General features: G+C 41.7%; 1 protein-coding gene across 2 annotated transcripts; it reads right to left on the bottom strand.

Moving 5' to 3' along the window:
* Window positions 1-3,118: 3,118 nt before the first annotated feature.
* Window positions 3,119-17,767, bottom strand: CDKN3 (cyclin dependent kinase inhibitor 3). 2 transcript variants are annotated; one of them, XM_046647532.1, is made up of 8 exons: window positions 17,694-17,767; window positions 15,484-15,566; window positions 14,168-14,223; window positions 13,615-13,659; window positions 10,761-10,983; window positions 7,270-7,301; window positions 5,535-5,638; window positions 3,119-3,335 (listed from the first exon to the last, which is right to left on the bottom strand). In XM_046647532.1, exons 1-8 carry the CDS (start codon window positions 17,700-17,702, stop codon window positions 3,249-3,251), a joined length of 639 nt encoding a protein of 212 aa, XP_046503488.1. In that variant the 5' UTR covers window positions 17,703-17,767; the 3' UTR covers window positions 3,119-3,248. The 2 variants fall into 2 exon arrangements, with proteins under 2 accessions (XP_046503488.1, XP_046503489.1); XM_046647533.1 differs by lacking the exon at window positions 17,694-17,767 and adding an exon at window positions 14,767-14,828 and having other exon boundaries at window positions 15,484-15,567.
* Window positions 17,768-18,987: the final 1,220 nt, after the last annotated feature.

The raw sequence follows: 18,987 nt of genomic DNA, 5'->3' as shown, positions 1-18,987 counted from the left end.
GGTGGTCACAGGGTGAGCGCAGCAGTCAATCCCTAGCCTAGGGAGAGATGCTTATCCTTAAGGAAATGCCACTGTGGGGGAAGTTGCATCTTTATCTTAAGGCCATTTGTTCTTGTCTTTGGGACAGCAAATGCTTAAAGCAGATGTATGATGCATGCTCAGCGGCTACGTCAGACCCTTTTGAAAGAACGAGGTCAGGCTGAATCGGGTTTATACCAAGTGGCTTCCTCACATACTGTAATATATCCTATGGCTTGCCATTTGTTTGTGAAAAGGAAATGGAGATGTAGATACACATTGAAACTAGCAAAATATTTTGCTTGGTGCAACACTTCTTTTTTCCTCTAATTTTATGTTTATGAATAGTGTTCATGGAATATTATTGCCATGGTACAAATAAGGACTTCCGTGTGTATCTCTTATAGCCTGCAGGGGTGGGCTTTTAAGTATGGCTGGCTATATCATAGCAGGGTGATATTGTGAGCCCATTCAAATAATGATCTATATTTAAAAGTATACATTTAGTTTACTTATATCATTTAACACTCAGAAATGTGCATCTCTTAATAATCAGTTGTACAATATAATTGTCAAGCAGAAATTGACAGCAAAATATTTTAAAATAGTACTTTTCAAAAGGAAAAGATAATATTGAGACCTTGTCTAGCATTGTTCTTAAGTACACATATTCATCCTTTTGGGAAACTGAATAATGCTAGTCTCAAATAATTTTAAGGTCTTTTGCTCAAACCAATCATTGATCTGTGGTCAGTCTAGCAGCCAATGAGTGTCTGGAACTAGTAATATAACTCAGAAGATGGTTCTGAACTAATACTGCAGGGTGATGCCAAGAGCAAAAATGTTCTATTTCTGGATACGTTGAATAGCTTTCTTAGAACAATTTTGCTTTAAAATTCAGAGTTCTCAAACTAAATGTCCGCCAGGTGTACACAGCTCTGCTTCTCGTTCTTGGTTTTGGAAAGCAGTAGTAGCCGTCTAAGGTGATTGACCTGTGAGACTGGAGTGAAGGTGTTAGCCCACATGAACTTTATTACTGCACCTTGTGGAAGTGACGATGTAGAGGACGTTTTGATATGGAAAAGAATGAGTAAGTTAATTTTATTGTTCAGTGCTTTTTCTAAACATTTAAATTTCTTTGGTTACTATGTTCATGTATTCTGGAGAAGATATCTTAAATAATAAATTGATGACTGGGTAGACCCTAAAACTACTAAGAACATAGAATGTAGTTAGCCGTTTGCTCATGGCTTGTTAAAGTCTAAGTTAGCCTTAATGGTGCTTGCCACTGTCCAAAGAAAATGTCATAAGTCTCTTACCTTCTTTGAGCTTGCTGGATTAGTTTGCTTTTGTATGTTTAATAAAAACCATCTCCAGTGTTTCCCTGTGTAGTCTGTGGGTAGTGGCTGAGTCTGTGTGGACTCAGTTTCAGCGGCTCACTCGGGCATGTGGGACCAGGACTGCAGATTGTCTCTCCGACTCCCCCCACCCTGCCCACAGTTTGAGGGCCATCCCACAGAGAAAACAGTTTTCCAAGAATGTTGGAGTTACATGTAATTAAACTTAATCGGACAATTATAGTTGAGTAGTGATATTCTATGTTTTTCTGTTATGGAATCATGAGGTTCTTCCCTATACCTAGTATTAAAGTAGTTTGGTCAGGCGTTTTAAACGTGGAAAGCTGAACTAGCACTTGCAGTGGAAATTGAGAGATGAATGCATTTTGAAAATTCAGTTGATTATTAAAGGATTTAATTAACCTATGCCAATATTTTTTCCTCGATTTCCTTAAATATTCATGAATAAGCTATATATTTATATTGGGAGAAAGCTAATAGAAGGTTTGGCAATGTCAATTTCAATGACTGCCTAAAGTTTAATAGAATATTGTGATTTTAAATTGTATTTGGTTGTAATACCAAAATCATAAGGAAGGTCAATCTATATTGCAGCCTGTACTTTAAAAAAAATAACTTTCTTGCCATAACTTTGGCATTTATTATCTTAGATAGGAAATCCCTAGGGATATGTGATTCTCCCATCTTCCTTAGTATTCTTATAAAATCTTCAGTTCTAGAAGCAGTCCATATATATAAAAGTATTAACATACTGATTTTATATTATGGCACATACTGGCTCTCTGGTCTGAAGTTCCCAAACGCGACTTGTCATTGTTTTAAAGTATTCCCTAATGAAATTGCCATAGTTCATCAGCAGCAAGAGGAGTTGGAGACAAAATAAGACTTTCAGTAATTATAATGATTATTTAAAATCTAAGTTTTGATGTGAAATTTACTTTGTCTTGTGTGGAAGTGCTTGTGACCATTGGTTCACACCTGTGATTAGCAGTAGCCAAGAGAGCCCCGGGACCACCGTGTGCAACACTGAATCCATGATGTCTGTTGAAACGGTGGCTCTGACTCGTCACCTGACCTTGTCTGCGCTCCAGAGGACTGCTCTCGCCAGCTCAGCATTGAGTTAAGGACGGAAAGACATGCTCAGTAGCATAGGGTGCAGTGAAGCAGTGAGAACTGGAGGTGGCTCATCTGGAGAGAAGTGCTTTCTAAAGTCAATGTGAAAGAGGGGTTACATTCACTCCTTGTAGTTCCTAGGCTGAAAAAATGAATGCTCTGAAAACAGCAGCTCTGAACCGGCGAATTCCTCACCTCAGAAAATATTCCTGCACATGCTGGATAAACACTTGTTGGGGACCATCCAGTATTGGGAGGGAGGTAACTAAATGATTCATAGGCTCCCTCACAACTCTGCATGGCTATGAATTATAAAAGACACTGGGAGAAATTTTGGGAGTAATAGAGGGTGAAAAGTTATTGGAATAATTTTAGCTTGGGTGCTAATACCAATTTGCATACTTGTTGCTATGTCATATGCCACCCAGAAGTTACAAATATTAAAATGAGGTAAAGTGTGGTCAATAAAAATATGCAGTTAAATACTTTTCCATATGCTTTTTTCAGTATTACCTCCAGGTAAAATATACCAGAGCAGCCACTGCATTTCTAAAAAGGAAAATTGTATAGCAGTTTTTCTCTGTCCTTTAAGAGATGAAAGAGACACAGTGAAATTTGTCAATAAAAGCTTTAGGAATGTCTGCACATACACATTTACATTCAAGGTGATAACACTAGTAGTTTCATTTCAATACAGATTATGTTAGAAGACTCTTAAATTTCAGACATGGTCATATATATATGCTATTTGGAATTCTTTTATCTAGATACAGATCTTGATCGTGAGTCTCTTGATGATAGATGTGCAGCTAGTTTCTCCCGGAACTCATGAAGATAATTATATTGCTGAAAAAAGTAAAGACACATTGAAATACATGGTAGAAAACCAGGTACCAGAGTCCTCACAATACTGCTAGGTATCAGGAATCAGTATTTGCTCAGAACAGTTCTACATCCTTCTGGGTAAGGAAGCATTTGCGTCAGGGAAGTTTTCTCTCAATAAAGCTCCATATAGTGTGAAAAACTATTGCTTTAAAAATCTCTAGAAATCAGAAGGTAGCATGAAATACAGATGAATGTTTTATAAATCAGCAAAATCCTTTCTCCCTTTACTGGCAGGAGCAAATAAGATTAAAAATAACTACATGAATGGGGCCGCGCCCAGTGGCGCAGCAGTTAAGTTTGCACACTCCACTTTGGTGGCCCAGGGTTCGTCGGTGCGGACCTACGCACCGCTTGTCAAGCCATGCTGTGGCAGGCATCCCACATATAAAGTAGAGGAAGACGGGCATGGCTGTTAGCTCAGGGCCAGTCTTCCTCAGCAAAAAGAGGAGGATTGGCAGCAGATGTTGCTTGGGGCTAATCTTCCCCCCAAAAAAAAAAAAACCCTAAATGATGGCATTCTTCTTGCTAATGTATTTTCCCCTGGGGGGTAAGTGGGAAAGGAGAGGGCACTTTCTGTAGCAGTTAACGGTGGTACATTCAAGAAAACCTATTTCTTAGATTATAGAAGCCCACTTTTGTGTTTTTTGTGATGACATCCATTTGGAACAATTTTCATAGTAGATAATATTAAAATAAAATCACTAATCTTAACAGATAAGCAAAAATTAAAAAAAGCTTTAAGTAATTCATTTGGAGTTTTAATAGGTTCCCAGAGAATATTCTTACTCTGCCAGTAATCTCATTTCATATCATCATTGAGAAGTTGAAATTGCATACTGCTAACTTACATCAGGACAGAGATGGGAAAAGCCTGTTTGCCACAGAATGCTGAGGTGACAAATTGACAGCCCACATTAATGTAGGCTTAATTCTCTCAAGATTAAAGATGTAAAACATGCATATATATACATATATACATATGTTTGACCATGTGTTTGTTTCAAAGAGAGCCTCGAGAACATCATGATTTTAAAGCATCATTTGATTTTAACAGATAATAAGGGGAGCTCTCTGTTTCCAGAACCTGTACCATGAAGTGGATCCTGTATGGATGGTTTTGTGAATGACTTTAACCCTGAGAATCAGGCTGCTTGGTGAGTTTATCAGTTATAATTCAGGTACATGGCACTTGGTTAGACCCCGAACTCTGGGAAGATGGACTCAACCCCAGGGAGCTGCCTAAAGGCCAGGATTCTTGAGTGCCCACCCCTCTGAGTCAGTCCTGAAGGTCAGACAGGTGCTTGGGGAAGGGAGGCATGTTAGAGCCACAAATAAGTAAAATCTGCAGTCTTTTCAGCACATGATTAATACACAATGACATCCTTAGGGCCTTGCTGTGCAGCGTTTTTAAGTGTTAAGGGGAAAGTAAATATGGAAGGCGTCACTGGTTATCTACAGCTAAGGATAATTGGCATTGCTTTATTTATTTATTTATTTTTTGAGGAAGATTAGCCTTGAGCTAACTACTGCCAGTCCTCCTCTTTTTTTGCTGAGGAAGCCTGGCCCTGAGCAAACATCTGTGCCCATCTTCTTCTACTTTATACATGGGACGCCTACCACAGCATGGCGTGCCAAGCAGTGCCATGTCCACACCCAGGATCCAAACCAGCGACCCCCGGGCCACTGAGAAGTGGAGTATGTGAACTTAACTGCTGCGCCACTGGGCCGGCCCCAACTTTACATTTTTTTTGTATGACAGTCATTCATCTATCTTTATTAAATACTTTGGTGACATAGGATATTTATTAGATATTTTTGGCCAAAAATCTACCCAAGAAACTACCAAGTTTTTAGTAACCATCTCATTTTTCCAAGTGAGAGGATCCATTCCAAGAACCGAATGGGAGAAATCTGAACATTCGTAGATCTGGAAGAGGAAACCGGAAAGTTGAAATTTTTTTCATTATTTTGTTTGAAACACTGAAATTTTTCAGACATCCAGGTTATATTTAAATGTAAACTAAAAAAAAATCAAAATATAGACAGGTGATCTATGAATAATAGAACGCTCTGGATTTTCACCGTCCTCTCGATGATGTTATCACTGTATTTGTGACGGTCTGCCCCTCACAACCACGGGAGAACAGTCAGCCCCCTCACCTTTATGGTCTGTATCGCTCCAGATCCTCTCAGGCCCCTCAGGCTGTCTATGGCTTGCTGCGGTGACACTGTGTCAGACAGGTAAAGTAGGAGACAAGCGGCTACTAATAGAACGTGACAGGAAAACAGGATATTAATAAATAATGATAGGGGAGAGCATTTTATATTTATTTAGACTTCTTTGGTGCAGAAGATGAGTTTGGTGTAATTGTTCAAAATGAATTAAAAGACAGGCCTTTTAGTATGTTTTTCACAGTTAAATTATGATTTTAAATGTCTGTAGTTGATTGAAAGTTTAACACTGGCTTCATTGTTTTAAACAGCTTTATTGAGTTATAATTCATATACCATACCATTCATTCATTTAAAGCGTACAATTCAGTGGCTTCTGGTGTATTTATAGACACGTGCAGCCATCACCAGTTTTAGAACATTTTCATCACCTCAAAAAGGAACCGTGTGTCTCCTATCACCCCATCACCCTCCCTAGGCAGCCACTAATCTACTTTCTGTCTCTGTGGACTTGCCTGTCCTGGACATTTCATCTAAGTGGAATCACATGTGGTCTTGTGACTGGCTTCTTTCACTCAGTAAATGTGTTCAAGATTCATAGATATTGTGGCACATATGTGTACTTCATTCTTTTTTATGGATGAATACTATTCCATTGTATGGATACACATTTTGTTAATCCATTTGTCAGTCGATGGACATTAAGGGTGTTTCCATTGTTTGGCTATTATGAATAGTGCTGCTATACACATTTGTGTACAAGTTTTTGTGTGGACATTTTCATTTCTTTTCAGTGTATACCTAGGAGTGAAATTGTCGGTCAAATGGTACGTCCGCGTGTAACTGTTTGAAGTGCTGCCAGACTGTTTTTCACAGTGGCGGCACCAGTTTGCACTCCCACCAGCAGTGTCTGAGGGTTCGTTTCTCCCCATCCTCACCAACACTTATTTTCCATTTTTTGGATAGTAGCCATCCTAATGGGTGGTAGGTGGTTTCTCATTGTGATTTTGATTTGCATTTCCCTGATGGCTAATGTTGAGCATCTTTTCATGTGCTTATTGGTCATTTGCATATTTTGTTTGGAGAAACATCTATTCAGATCCTTTGCCCATGTTTTAATTGGGTTTTTGTCTTTGTATTATTGAGTGGTAAATGATCTTTGTATATTCTAGATGAGCCCCCATGTTTTGTAAATATTTTTCACACGCTGTGGGTTGTCTTTTCACTTTGATAGTGCCCTTTGAAGCACAAAAGTGTTTAATTTCACTGCTGGCTAACACTAAAAAGAATAATTGTTACTTCAGTGTCCCATTTCATTAACTGTTTTTTTTCCTAACACATCTTTTAAAAAAAAGTTAGCATTTGGTCATTAAACTTTGGTTTTCATACTTCTGTTACCCATGAATATTATTCAGAAGTTACTGTCCGTGTCATAACACCTGCATCTGGAGAATATTAGAAAACAAAACACAAGAATGCAGGTGCTAAGACTTGTAAATTGTGTTTTCCAGAACCCCCCAAAATAATGCTGAAAATACCTCCCACTCCCACCCAAGTTTTCTAAGGAACAGTAAATTTAGGGCCTTAAGTAATTCTTGGTTCTTAGCAGACGTATGTTGTGTTTTGTTTCATTTTCATACAAGGTGAGCATATGGCCCAGAAACAGGAATTGGCCTACTTCAAGGTTAAAAAAAATACTGAATAATGAAAATATATTTCTTACCAAGACAGGATCTCCCAAGTCCTCCATAACAGCTGCAAGGGAAGAACAGTTTTGAAGTTTGTGCATTTTCATTCCATCCTGACATTACAACTAAAGACTTGCTCTTTCTGCCATCTATTTCTAACTCTAGTGCTGAGCACAGTGCCTCGCACACGGAGATTAATAAGGATTTCCGAATCAGTCAAGAGCAGAGTGTGCTGACTTCCTCGTTGGGAGGTATCCAGGCGCCTCTAGGGTGAGGTAGCGGGGCCTTTTCACTGACCTCTTTAAACGCCAGGATCCACACCTGAGAAGTGGAACGTGTTACTAAATACACAGAAATCAGACTCTTTTTACCATCTGCCAACTTTGATGACTTTCCTCTGTCTAAACAAAATGGTGGTGGTTATGAGACAAGTGCTGTCTAAGAACTCGATTTATCCAGAAAGAGTACAGAGGCAGCGTGTCACAGAGGTTCAGGGCCTCGGCTCTGGAGCCCCACTACCTGGGTTGAATCCTGGATCTGTCATTGTTAGATGTGGAAACCTAAGCAAGTTGTTTAACCTTTTCAACTATGAATGGTGACAGCAACAAGACCTGCATCCTAGGGAGGTCTGAGTGAGGTAACATTCGCCAAGGGCCTAGGGCTTGGCCTGGAGTAAGAGGTAAATGAACGTTAGCTGCTATCATCGTGAAATTAGCAGTTCTGCATAGCTGAACTTTCCTGAAGAATGAAGCAGCAAAGCCATTCATTTTAATCATTTTCAAAGATCCTAAAAAATTGTATTACACACTTCCTAACTTTCTTCGAGGGTATACTGAACCTAACTTGGTGCTGTGACGTATCGTGAACATCAATTACTGTCTGGTAGATGAAGCTGCAGATACTGTCTTGTGATAGGATGTGAGACAGAGGACCAAACCGGTACTGACTCCTGGAGTGTTCGTGAACTTGCTTTCTACAGTGTCCCAGATGTAGGCCTGTTTCAGAGCTGAGGACCTACCGCATAAGGCCAGAGAAGGCAGAACACTTCAGTGGCTTCTGCAAGATTCGTACTGCCTTACACCTCTTGCCACTCGTATCTTTCCTCCTCTGTCTGATTGATTCCTACTTGTCTTTCAAAACTCAGCTCAAATTTCATTCCCTGAAATGCCTTTGTGCATGCACAGAAACTTGCTGTCCTCTGTGCTGCCTCGTGCACACCCTGTGCGAGTCTTACTGCACTTACATGAGTGTCAGCTGTGGGTTCCTTGAGGGTGGGGACTGAGCCTCAGAGTGTGTGTTCTGTATTTACTGTTGGGTACACAGTAGGTGTTATGGATTGAATTGTGTCCCCAAAAGACATGCTGAAGTCCTCCCCCCCAGTGGCTGTGAATGTGACCTGATTTGGAAACAGCATCTTTGCAGTGTAATCAAGTTAGGATGCGGTCATCCAGTGGGTCCTAATCCGCTGTGACTGTTGTCCTTATAAGAAGAGGAAAATGCCAAGTGAAGAGACACACAGGGAGAACCATGTGACGACAGAGGCAGAGACTGGAGTGATGCAGCTGCAAGCCAAGGACACCGAGGAGGGACGGCCACCACCGGAAGCTGGGGAGAAGCAAGGGACGATTCTGCCCAGAGTCTCAAAGTGAGTGTGGCCCTGCTGACACCTGGATCTCGGACTTCCAGCCTCCAGCACTGGGAGAGAATAAGTCCTGTTGTATACGCCACCCGGTTTGTGGCACTCTGGTATAGCAGCCCTGGGAAATGGTCTAACACAGGAGGCGAGCAGTGCCCACCGATTTCATAAAGGAGACAGCAGCGGGAGACAATAGGACAGGGCAAAAATTTACCAGACCCCATTTCTGAGGGATAAACTCTAGAGCTTCCAGCAATGTGGGCATCAAAGGTGGCAGAATGGATAGAAAACTGTGTCCACACAAACATTCGTCACTGTAGGGACACTCTTGGAAGCTCTAGGACAATGAACATTTCCAGTCCTCAGATGCTTTATTTTATGGGACCCTGAAGCATTCGACATACGCAAGGCCGCTCATCCACCTTTCATCCTGTTTGTATTCTGTTCAAACATCAGAGCATTGGTTTGCTAGAACTTACTAGAACCTGCTACAGTAGAATTTGTTAAGCTTCACTAAACTGAGCTTGTTTAATCTCTAGAAACTTTTCAGTAGAGACTGCTTTCAAAGATTTATTTGGAAAAATAATCTCAGAATTGGTTAGAAAAATGGGTCTAAAAAACTGGAAAATATTTTTTGTTAGTTGCATCTATCTACCGAATGCTGTTTTTCTTAGACTTATCAGAAAATTTAGCATAGGCAACTGTATGTATTTTAAAATTTTGCTTTTACAATTAGTACTAGATGAGAGATCATGTTTTTCTGTAAGGTTGGAAACTAGCATGTAGGATGGCTTCTAGCTCTTTATTCCCAACTCTGCAGGCTGCAGATCTCTGTTATCTGAGTTCGGTTTGGCCACAAACAGGTGTCCCCAGAGACCCCCGTATTAGGTGGTTGGTTCTCTGAACAGCAGCTACTGGCATGAGGCATCTGAGCTGTAGGATGCAGGAGAGAAGCTGGCTGGGCTTCCCTTTCCCCTGGTGCCCTGAGACACTTGGTTATTGGTACAGTTTGCACGTTCTAGCTCAAAGCAATGACCTTAGGGACCTTAGAGCTTTTGCGGTATCAAACTGTGTAATACTCTATCTTGTTCCGGAATGGATTAAGCAGCTTACTAGTATACAGAAGTACAAGAAGCACAGAGCACTACCTTTCTCCCTGTGGCTGGCTCTCTGCTGTGCGCCTCACCCCAGCAGAGCATCTACTGAGACTTCCACAGCACCGCTTCTCATCTTTGCATTGCTCCTGTCTACTGCTGACTGTACTCTCTTCTTCCTTTTTCTAAGCTACTTTTCTCTTTCCTCATTTTTCTGCCTTCAGTCATTTTCTTTTGTTTTACACTTTCATACCAGCAGCTGTGTATAGCCATTGATAAACAATAAGAGTCCCTCTTTCATTCTGGTAGCAAATTCATATCAAATATAATTTTCAAGTCATGTTTTAAGGATTGCTCATTGCTTGCGGATGATCTTTTTGCTGCTAATTTTTAAAAAGTTGACTTTCTTGCTGTTGGAAGCAACTAAGCCCCTTAGAGACTGACCAGTAAGTCAGGCGTTGTTATAACAAGAACGATGCTTCCACCTTTTTGGGAGGGAGAGGGTCCCAAAATTATTAGTAAAGATCTAAGACAACAGCAAAGAAGACAAAGCCTGGTACTCTTTTCTAGAAATTTCCATATCTACTCATGTGTTGTTCTTACTCTTCAAAGTCCTAGCGGCAAGTCTCTGAGTGCTTGCCCTGCGCCAGGCATCACACTAGTACTTTTTACACATCATCTCCTTTAATCCTCACAACAGACTGTGAGGTAGGTCATAAGTGAATAAGGAGGCAACAATTCGAGAAATCACTTTGGGACATTCCTCATGTAATCTGTGGAGAAAAGGAGAACGTACTGTATTAAGGTTTTTCGGTTATTTTTAAGGCAGATCGCAAGCTCCTCCATTATTTCACAGCAGCTGGCTACGTCAGGAGTCCCTCCATGTGGGATTGGATGATGATGAGTGATAATTCCGTACTGATGGTAGAGGTCCAAAAGGTTTGGAACTCTATACTTTGATAGTTCTCCTCTGGTGCAGAAAACAAATATGTCTTGTATACCATGGCTCTTTAGTTCTTCTGCCAAGAGACCAAGATACACACGGACACACACACACAAAACATTACAAATTTAAATATGGTCAAGAGGGAGAATATGGAGTTAAATTTCTTAAATCAAATTAAGTAAATAACAAATGATAATCTATAAATTTGAAGTGCCTATTGATAATCTAAAATAGTACTGATCTGTCTTCAAACTAGGGCAAAAGCCAAGTCACTAAGTACAAAACAGGAATTAGAAACACCTGTGGGCCAGCCCAGCAGTGTCGTGGTTAAGTTGCACGCTCCACTTCAGCGGCCCAGGGTTCGTGGGTTTGGATCCCGGGTGTGGACCTGCTCCACTCATCAAGCCATGCTGTGGCAGCCATCCCACATACAAAATAGAGGAAGATGGGCACAGATGTTAGCTCAAGGCCAATCTTCTTCAAGCAAAAAGAGGAAGACTGGCAAAGATGTTAGCTCAGGGCCAATCTTCCTCACACACAAAAAAAGAAAAAACAGAAGAAAAAAAAGAAACATCTGAATCAAACGGTGGTTAAAATTAAACCTGACTTTATAAGTCAAAATGCTTTTTATTGAATTTTAAGAGGAGTCAATTGCTGTTCTTGAAAAAAATTTTTTTTACAATAAATACTCCTTTAAAATAAATTTAAAAACACCTAATATTTCAAAATAAACTCTTGAGAAGCAATGATAACACATTTTTTCTGTTTTCTTCTCAAGAATCAAGGATGTCGCTGTGGTCCTGCCTCTGCTGCCTCGGGTTCCCCAAGCACTGCCCGTGACATGCGCAGCCCCCCCCCCCCCCCCCCCCCCGCGCTGCCAGAGCTCGCGCTCCCCCTCGTGTCTGTACTGCGTCACACCATGACGTACTCAACTTTACGGACTAGGTTTCTAGGAAACAGAGCATTAACTGTCTAAATGACGTGACAGCTAATTTCACTGTGCTGAGGTGAACCAAGCAATAAGTTCTATAGACCATTCTATGCGCTGGAACTTCCTGGTGGCAAGATTCAGTATGGAGCATTTGGTGCCAAATGAGTAACTAATTTGGGCTGATCTGAGGCCCCTTCTTCCCCATCCTCTCGATCTGAGGACATTTAGCTATTTGTGTATAAAGCGCCTTTTACCAGGAATCTCTATGCCCGCACTTGAAATCTGGCTGGTCTACACTGAGAGGTATTGTACATGTAAAATACATGTATGATTTCAAAGACTATCAAAAACCCCTATCTTATTAATAATTTGTTTTACACTTAAAACCTGTTGAAATGATACTATTTAGGCTATATTAGGTTAAATAAGATACATTATTAAAATTAATTTTACCTGTTTTTACTTTTTTAATGTGGCAACTAGAAAATGTAAAATTATACATATGGCTTCTATTTTTGGCTCCCAATGTCTTTCTATTGGATAGTGCTGCTCCAGATAATACTATTATATTTTCGTACTTGTAAAAGGATTTAACCTGTAGTTAACATACTTGATCATTTTTAAGAGAGTAGGTAATTTTCTATTAGCCTCTCGTACACACTGGATAATTTCTATTACACAGTAGATTTCAGCGTCCTTAGCAAGGGCTCTGAGGAACCACAGGAACTGCCGCAGGGGGATTCTGGTGCCCCCATCAAACATTCTCATCTGTTTTGTATACTGGATTCCATTTAAGATTTCAATGGAAGAAAAGCTTTGGTAGAAAATTGGGACCCCCTTTTATAGAAGATACTAACTGAATAGGGCTTTCCAAAATACACGAGACTGGTTCTTGAACCAGTGCTTTCAGTTATATTTTGCTTATGACTTAAATGTTATCCAAATGGAAATTTCCTACCATGGTGGGTATCTCTAAAGCAGAAAATCTTTACAAATACTGCAAGGGTCAACTAATCTATTAGCTTCTTTAAGTCTGTTTTGGTAGGTAAGGAATAAATTAAAGAAACTACATTAGCAAATAAGTATTCCAGAACAACCAGGAAAAAACGTTAAGACTTACAAAATCTGTACTGGTCAGAATCAAGCAATATGTACATTTTTATTTTGGTGTATTATAAGGAGATTGGTAGGACTATTAGGCTTGAGATAATCCAGGTCAAGCAGAATAAAATATTTTGAAAATCCAAATTTGTTGGCATTATGCAATCTGTAAATTCTAAATGGAGGTGGATTATCAGGGTATTTGTAGGATGATTAGACTTGAGGCGACAGTTGTATGAGCATCCTTGGGCATGAGGTCAGACCCTATTCCACCTTTCCCACCTAGAAGCTGGCTTTCTAAATTTTCTATCCAGGTTGGACAATTTCACTACTACCTCTGGGCTCCCAGCTCGGTGAATTTCTACTACCACCGTCAAGTCTGTAAAGAACAGTATCTTCAAAGATCTGGGCAGCGCAATGTCAGTTTTCTATTTTTCTCCCTCCAACTTAATCAGTGAAAAGCTGTGCCATGTTCAGTAAATGATGAGTTCTCTGGGCACTTGACAAATACCTCTTCACATGTGAGAATAAGTCTATAGTGTGAAGCTTTATGAAATATCGAATATTTATTTGGAAAATTGAGACAAGACTACAGTTTGTTCTTTTTGACAAAGAGATTTTAAGTATTATTTAAAAAAATCTATTAATATGGTTGTCTCATATTGTACCTACCTGTATCTTTTTGGATATTTCTTCTAACATCTTTAAATTTACAACCTGTAAGTAGTGAGGCAAGTGAAAAGGTCAGTTTTTGGTCATAGATAACAAGTATATTTAATCACATAGATAGTACTGTAGAAACTTGTTCCACATGATCATTTATATGCTTCAATTCCATTTTGAATGTGAATTTCAATTTCTTATCTTCTAAGAACATAATTCTAGGGCTTCATAGATCCCAGCTGAAGAAACTCCTAAGCAAGGATTCTTTCTTCCGTTTCCTTTCTGTAACCAGTACCTAGCTGTGGTCCTGAGCCTCGCGCTGAGCCCGTGGTCATGTTTTATGAAGAGAGGTCAAAGTACAGAACTGAGCATGCAGATGTTGGGGGGAGAGCGGAGTTACGCTCCTCTACCGAGAGCCCTCCGGGGGGGGGCTTCCAAAAGTGAGCTCCCCAGTGCTGACGGTCTATGAAATTCTCTTGCTGCTCAGTACAGAGAATGATGTGTGAGCTACAAAAAATGATTTCAAATATATCAAGAGGAAGCCGATGGTAGTGGTACCCACCTGGAAGAGCGCATAAACCAAGAAACTGAGAGCAATTCACTCGTGACAGGGGCAGCCTGAAAAGAAAATCACTTTATCAAGTTTGGTTCAGTTTGAAAAGAGTTATAAATGGAAATTCAATTTAACCAAATGTGCACTTGCCACTGAATAGGGTGTTTTAAAGTTTTATAGTAGTGATAAAACAAAAATTCATAGCTAAATATCAATGTGTTGGTCACAAAAAGGCCTAGAAAGACTGGAAGTTTTAAAACAGGGACTTACGTGCGTTGTTACAATTGAAGTCTTAAAAATGGCAAGTTAATTTATTCTTCCCTTAAACATCATGATGCCTAGATTGCCTCGAGCTAGTATAAATTGTACTTAAGGTGCCCTGTGGTATGTCCCGAGACATTTGTATTAGTAACCTTAGGTAAATAAGCTGGAAAATGACCAACTGACAATTTCATCCCCAGCACTCATTCTACATTACTATTTTAAGATTATAAATTTCATGTAATAAAAAGCACAGGCCATCCATTCTTTGCTGTAATGGATTTTGGCTAAAAAGAAAGAAATCCAGGCCCTTTGCGGTACTCAGGGACAGAGGGGCAGAGGCTCACCTTGTGTGCAGGACAGAGATGAGCGCAGAGGAGAACAGGGACGTCGCATGCGCACCAGCTGACTGAGAATTAGATGCATTTTTCAGTTTAAAAGGGAGGGTGAGAAGGGGAAATGAAAGAAAACTGCTATTTGATGGCAAAACAAAAGAACTTTAGGGACAAGAACACTTCGGCTCTTTTTTCTCTTCCTACAGTAGGGAATGGTGCTTTGTTAAAGAGAGAGATTATTTATAGGGTAAGAGAAAGCATTTGATTGCTGGTTGCAGAGACTCCAGTGTAGCCATAAGTCACTGCCAAGACGTGCAAGTTGATTTTATATAGAAACTTCTGTTTTTGTGATTGTATCTATGGTAATGTGGCTTTTATCTTAAACAGGCTCTGCGGGTAAATGCATTCCGGTGGCAAGTGGCTCTAGGATTTGACTTGATAAATGATGAAACGTCTCATCCTATGTTTGGTACACAATTCTTTTGTTGGAAAAGAATAAGGAGATTTGAGTACTAAATGGGAGATTATTCCAATCCTATCTCAACTTCTCAACTCCTTACGCACTTGTGTCTACTACGGTTTTCTCAATGGAGTTAGAGCCTTTAAAGATTAGAATTATATAATCAGCAGAAGAGAATCACTAAGTATTTTCAGTATGTGGGCTATATAAAGATTATTATGTACACATCAAATATTTTAGCTCATGCTTGATCAGAAATGTTAACATACCATGATATCTGAATTGGAGTCTGTTCATCTTCGATAGGCTCTTCATCTGATGAGTCAAACTCACTTCTTTGCATTGAACTAGGCTTCAAAAGAAATCAGTTATGTTAAATAACTGTAAAGAAGAATATTCACTTATACTCTTAGTATAGCTGATCCTTGCTTAAACACACCCTGAACGCATGGCTGCAATTTAGTCAGCCTGGAATATCAGAGATCAGCAATATCCATAATCAATGACTGCTATTGACCATCCTATTAATAGAGCACTAGGAAGGGGACAGTGAGTTGGACTGGGAACCAGGAAACTTGGCTTCTGGTCTTGACTCTGCCACTTACCATATAGTCTTGGATTAATTACTTGAGTTTATTCTACATCTCAGTTTTCCACAACTATAAAGTGAGGAGATTTATTCATTCATTCACAAACATTTCTGGGACACCTTCATTTGCCAAACTCTGGAGATGCGAAAATCCATAAGATAAATAGCTTGCCTTCAGCACAGTTGGAGAGATGTGTGCATGGATGACAGAAGACATACAAGTGCTAAAATGGAAGCATAAACTGTGCCTTGAGAGCAGAGAAGGCAGCGACTGACTGCTTAGGGAGCTGGAGAAAGCTTCCCAGAGGAGACGCAGTAGCTGGATTTGGGAGGATGAGCAGGAGGTTTTTAGGCAGATAGGGAAGAATTTAAGGCAATTAAGGCACAAGGAGAAAGGCTTGTATATTCACAACTGGGATATCAGAACAGAGGAGAGGAAGCTAGAGAAGTCATTTTACCTATCCTATTTCTCAAAAAATAACCACAGACAGCCACGTAGCTTGCTTGAGGGGATGGAGTATAGGTGAATGACCTGCCTCCAGCTCTGTGACTCATCAGACAGGGAGATGGAGATGGAATATGTATGTTCATCTAAGCAGGAGGAACTCAGTCCTGCATGTGGGCAGCACTTTTACCTGGAAGACCGTTGGACCAATAAAAATAGGACAAATAAAAAGCACATCTTTCTTCTACTCCCTAGTTGGAACCAAGTGAAAGAGAAGACAGTGGAGAGGCAAAAGGAGATCAACACGTTAGTTTTATTACTGAGCGTTGAATGGAGGATGTGGCTTGAAAGTTGTGGTCAAGTGGGCTTGTCAGTTCTTCACTCCAGGATTGGACCTATCCACCCAGTCCCAGGCTGGACAACCCAGCTCTCCAGGGTGGCAGAGAGCCCCCAGAAGGTACTCTCTGCAGAGAGAAGGGAAGAAAGGGTTGAGCTACTGTGTGATCAGATCACTCACTCTTCCCCTTCTGGGCACAAGTGGAGAAGGAGGCCAAGAGTGAGGACAGCTGATGTCCCTCCACATGGAAACATGGGGATTAGCAAGTGTAACCCCCTACTGTCCTTTCTAGCTCTGAAGCTATATTCTATAATGGTCTTGTTTGTTACAAGATCACATTACAGAGCCAATTTAGGCGATGGATTTGAGTGGCTTCAGATCTGTTTGTATTATTATCAACTCAAGTGAAGGCTCTTCAACAGGTTGTCAGCCCGGGTGGTAGGTGATGTGACTTAGGTGGGACTTCAGCCCCTCGCTTCTGTTTTTTTCTTTCTCTTTAAAGCAGTTTTTAAAGATTTTCAGTTTGTGTGGCCTATTCCCTCAGGCTCTCCCAGCCAGGTGTGCAAGTCCTAACAGGCTGGACGTTTCCGCTCCCCCAGGCCCAGGGATTCTGAACCCCAAGGAAAGGGACGCAGGGCTAGGTGGCCCTGGGGGATGGCGATAGCGGTGTCACACCCACAGGCAGGGACTGGCAATCGTCTTTCGTGAAGTTTTCCCGTCGGCGGTGAGGACTGCTCCCAAGGGGGCGCAGGGACCACGCGCATCCTCTGGGACTGGGGTATCAGGCAGATACCTAAGCTCTCTTTGTCTCAGTTTCCTCCGTAGAACGGGCCTCAGCCCCCTCTGGCAGGGCTGTAACGAGGCGCAAGGGACCCTGCAGGCGACAGCTCCAGCGCACGATGCGAGCGTCCATCTCCCCCCATCTGCCACGGACCCTGCCCTCCGCAGCCGGCGCCCTCGCCCATCCCGGGAAGCGCCACCTCCCGACTCAGGGCGGTTACTCGGGAGTCACGGCCCACCAGGCCCACGCTGTCCCCGGGCCCACGAGCTGGCCTCGGCGCCGCTCCCGCCTCTGCCGCTCCGCCCCTCCAAGCCTCGGCCGACTCACCGGCTTCATCGCTATCCGCCTCGCGTCTGACCGGCCACCTCCTCCCTGAGCAGCACCCGCATCTCAGCCTCCGCCGGTGCCGAGCCCACCCCGCAGCTCAGCTCATTGGTTCATCCTTCCGCGAGGTGGGCGTGGCGTCTCCTAGGAACCAATCAGACCCTCTCCCTGGTTTTACCCCCAACCCCGGGCTCCGACTCGGCTTCTAACCGCTCATTGGTTGCTAGGAGGCCTTTGAAAGACGCGCGGAGGCGGGCCTGTTGAACGTTGATTGGCTGGGAGGGCGCCCTCCTCCCGCCGGTTGGGAGCGTGGAGGGAAGGGAGGCGGACGGGCAAAAGCGCTTTGCAGACGCTGGAAAGTAGTGCTTTCTAACGGCAGGATTTCAAAGTGGTAGCAGGGTAGGGAAATTTGTTTTCTCAAATTGTTTTTATATTTTAAGGCATGGGAGGAGCACTGTTCTGGAGCGTCTTATGAAAACACACCACATCATACAGACTTTATAATTATGGTCATATCTAGTCAAGCAAATACTATGGAAACGGCTGAAAATCCAGAATATAAACATACCTTGTATGTTTGCTATTTTATGTTTTTACCATTCCGGGATCTAGACAGGTTGGATGTAGATCAGCCTTCCTAGTCACTAAATATGAACACAATAGGTGTGTGAAGGGAAGAGAAAAGTCTCTAGACGGTTCTAAGTGCCAGTGTTTCCACGTAATTGTCTATAATCTTTAAAAAATGTGTTTATTTTCTCCCCCATTCTCCAGTCCCCATTAGGCAGGCCATGGGGAAGGAGGTTAGAGCAATATTACCTGCAGATCTGACGGAAGTCTGCAGAAGTCTCAGCTCCCTGACTCACATTGTGAAAACCAGTGGGTATAGAGCTCTTAGGAAGAATTCCTTACTAAAAAAGATGGCACAGTTTGACTTGAGACTATTAATCAGGGTTCTCCAGAGAAACAGAAAGAATATGATATATACATGAAGAGATTTATTTTAAGGAATTGGCTTCCTTAATTGCCGAGGCTTAGTGAGTCCAAACTCTGATGGTGCGAGGGCCTGGGGATTCAGGAAAGAGCTGCTGGTGGAGTTCTGCTGTAGAACTGGGATGAGCCGATGCTGAAAGTGACGGCTGAAGGCCATGGGCAGCCAAATGCCCTCTTGCCTTTTGTCCTATCTAGGCCTTGGACTGAATGCATGAGGCCCACTCACATTATGGAGGGGAGTCTGCTTTACTCAAAGCCCACCGATTTAAAAGTTACTCTCATCGAAAAGCACCCTCACAGAAACATC

The sequence above is a fragment of the Equus quagga genome, chromosome 20, assembly GCF_021613505.1.
Source record: "Equus quagga isolate Etosha38 chromosome 20, UCLA_HA_Equagga_1.0, whole genome shotgun sequence".
Lineage (NCBI taxonomy): Eukaryota > Metazoa > Chordata > Mammalia > Perissodactyla > Equidae > Equus > Equus quagga.
This window is presented reverse-complemented; position numbering and strand designations above follow the sequence as displayed.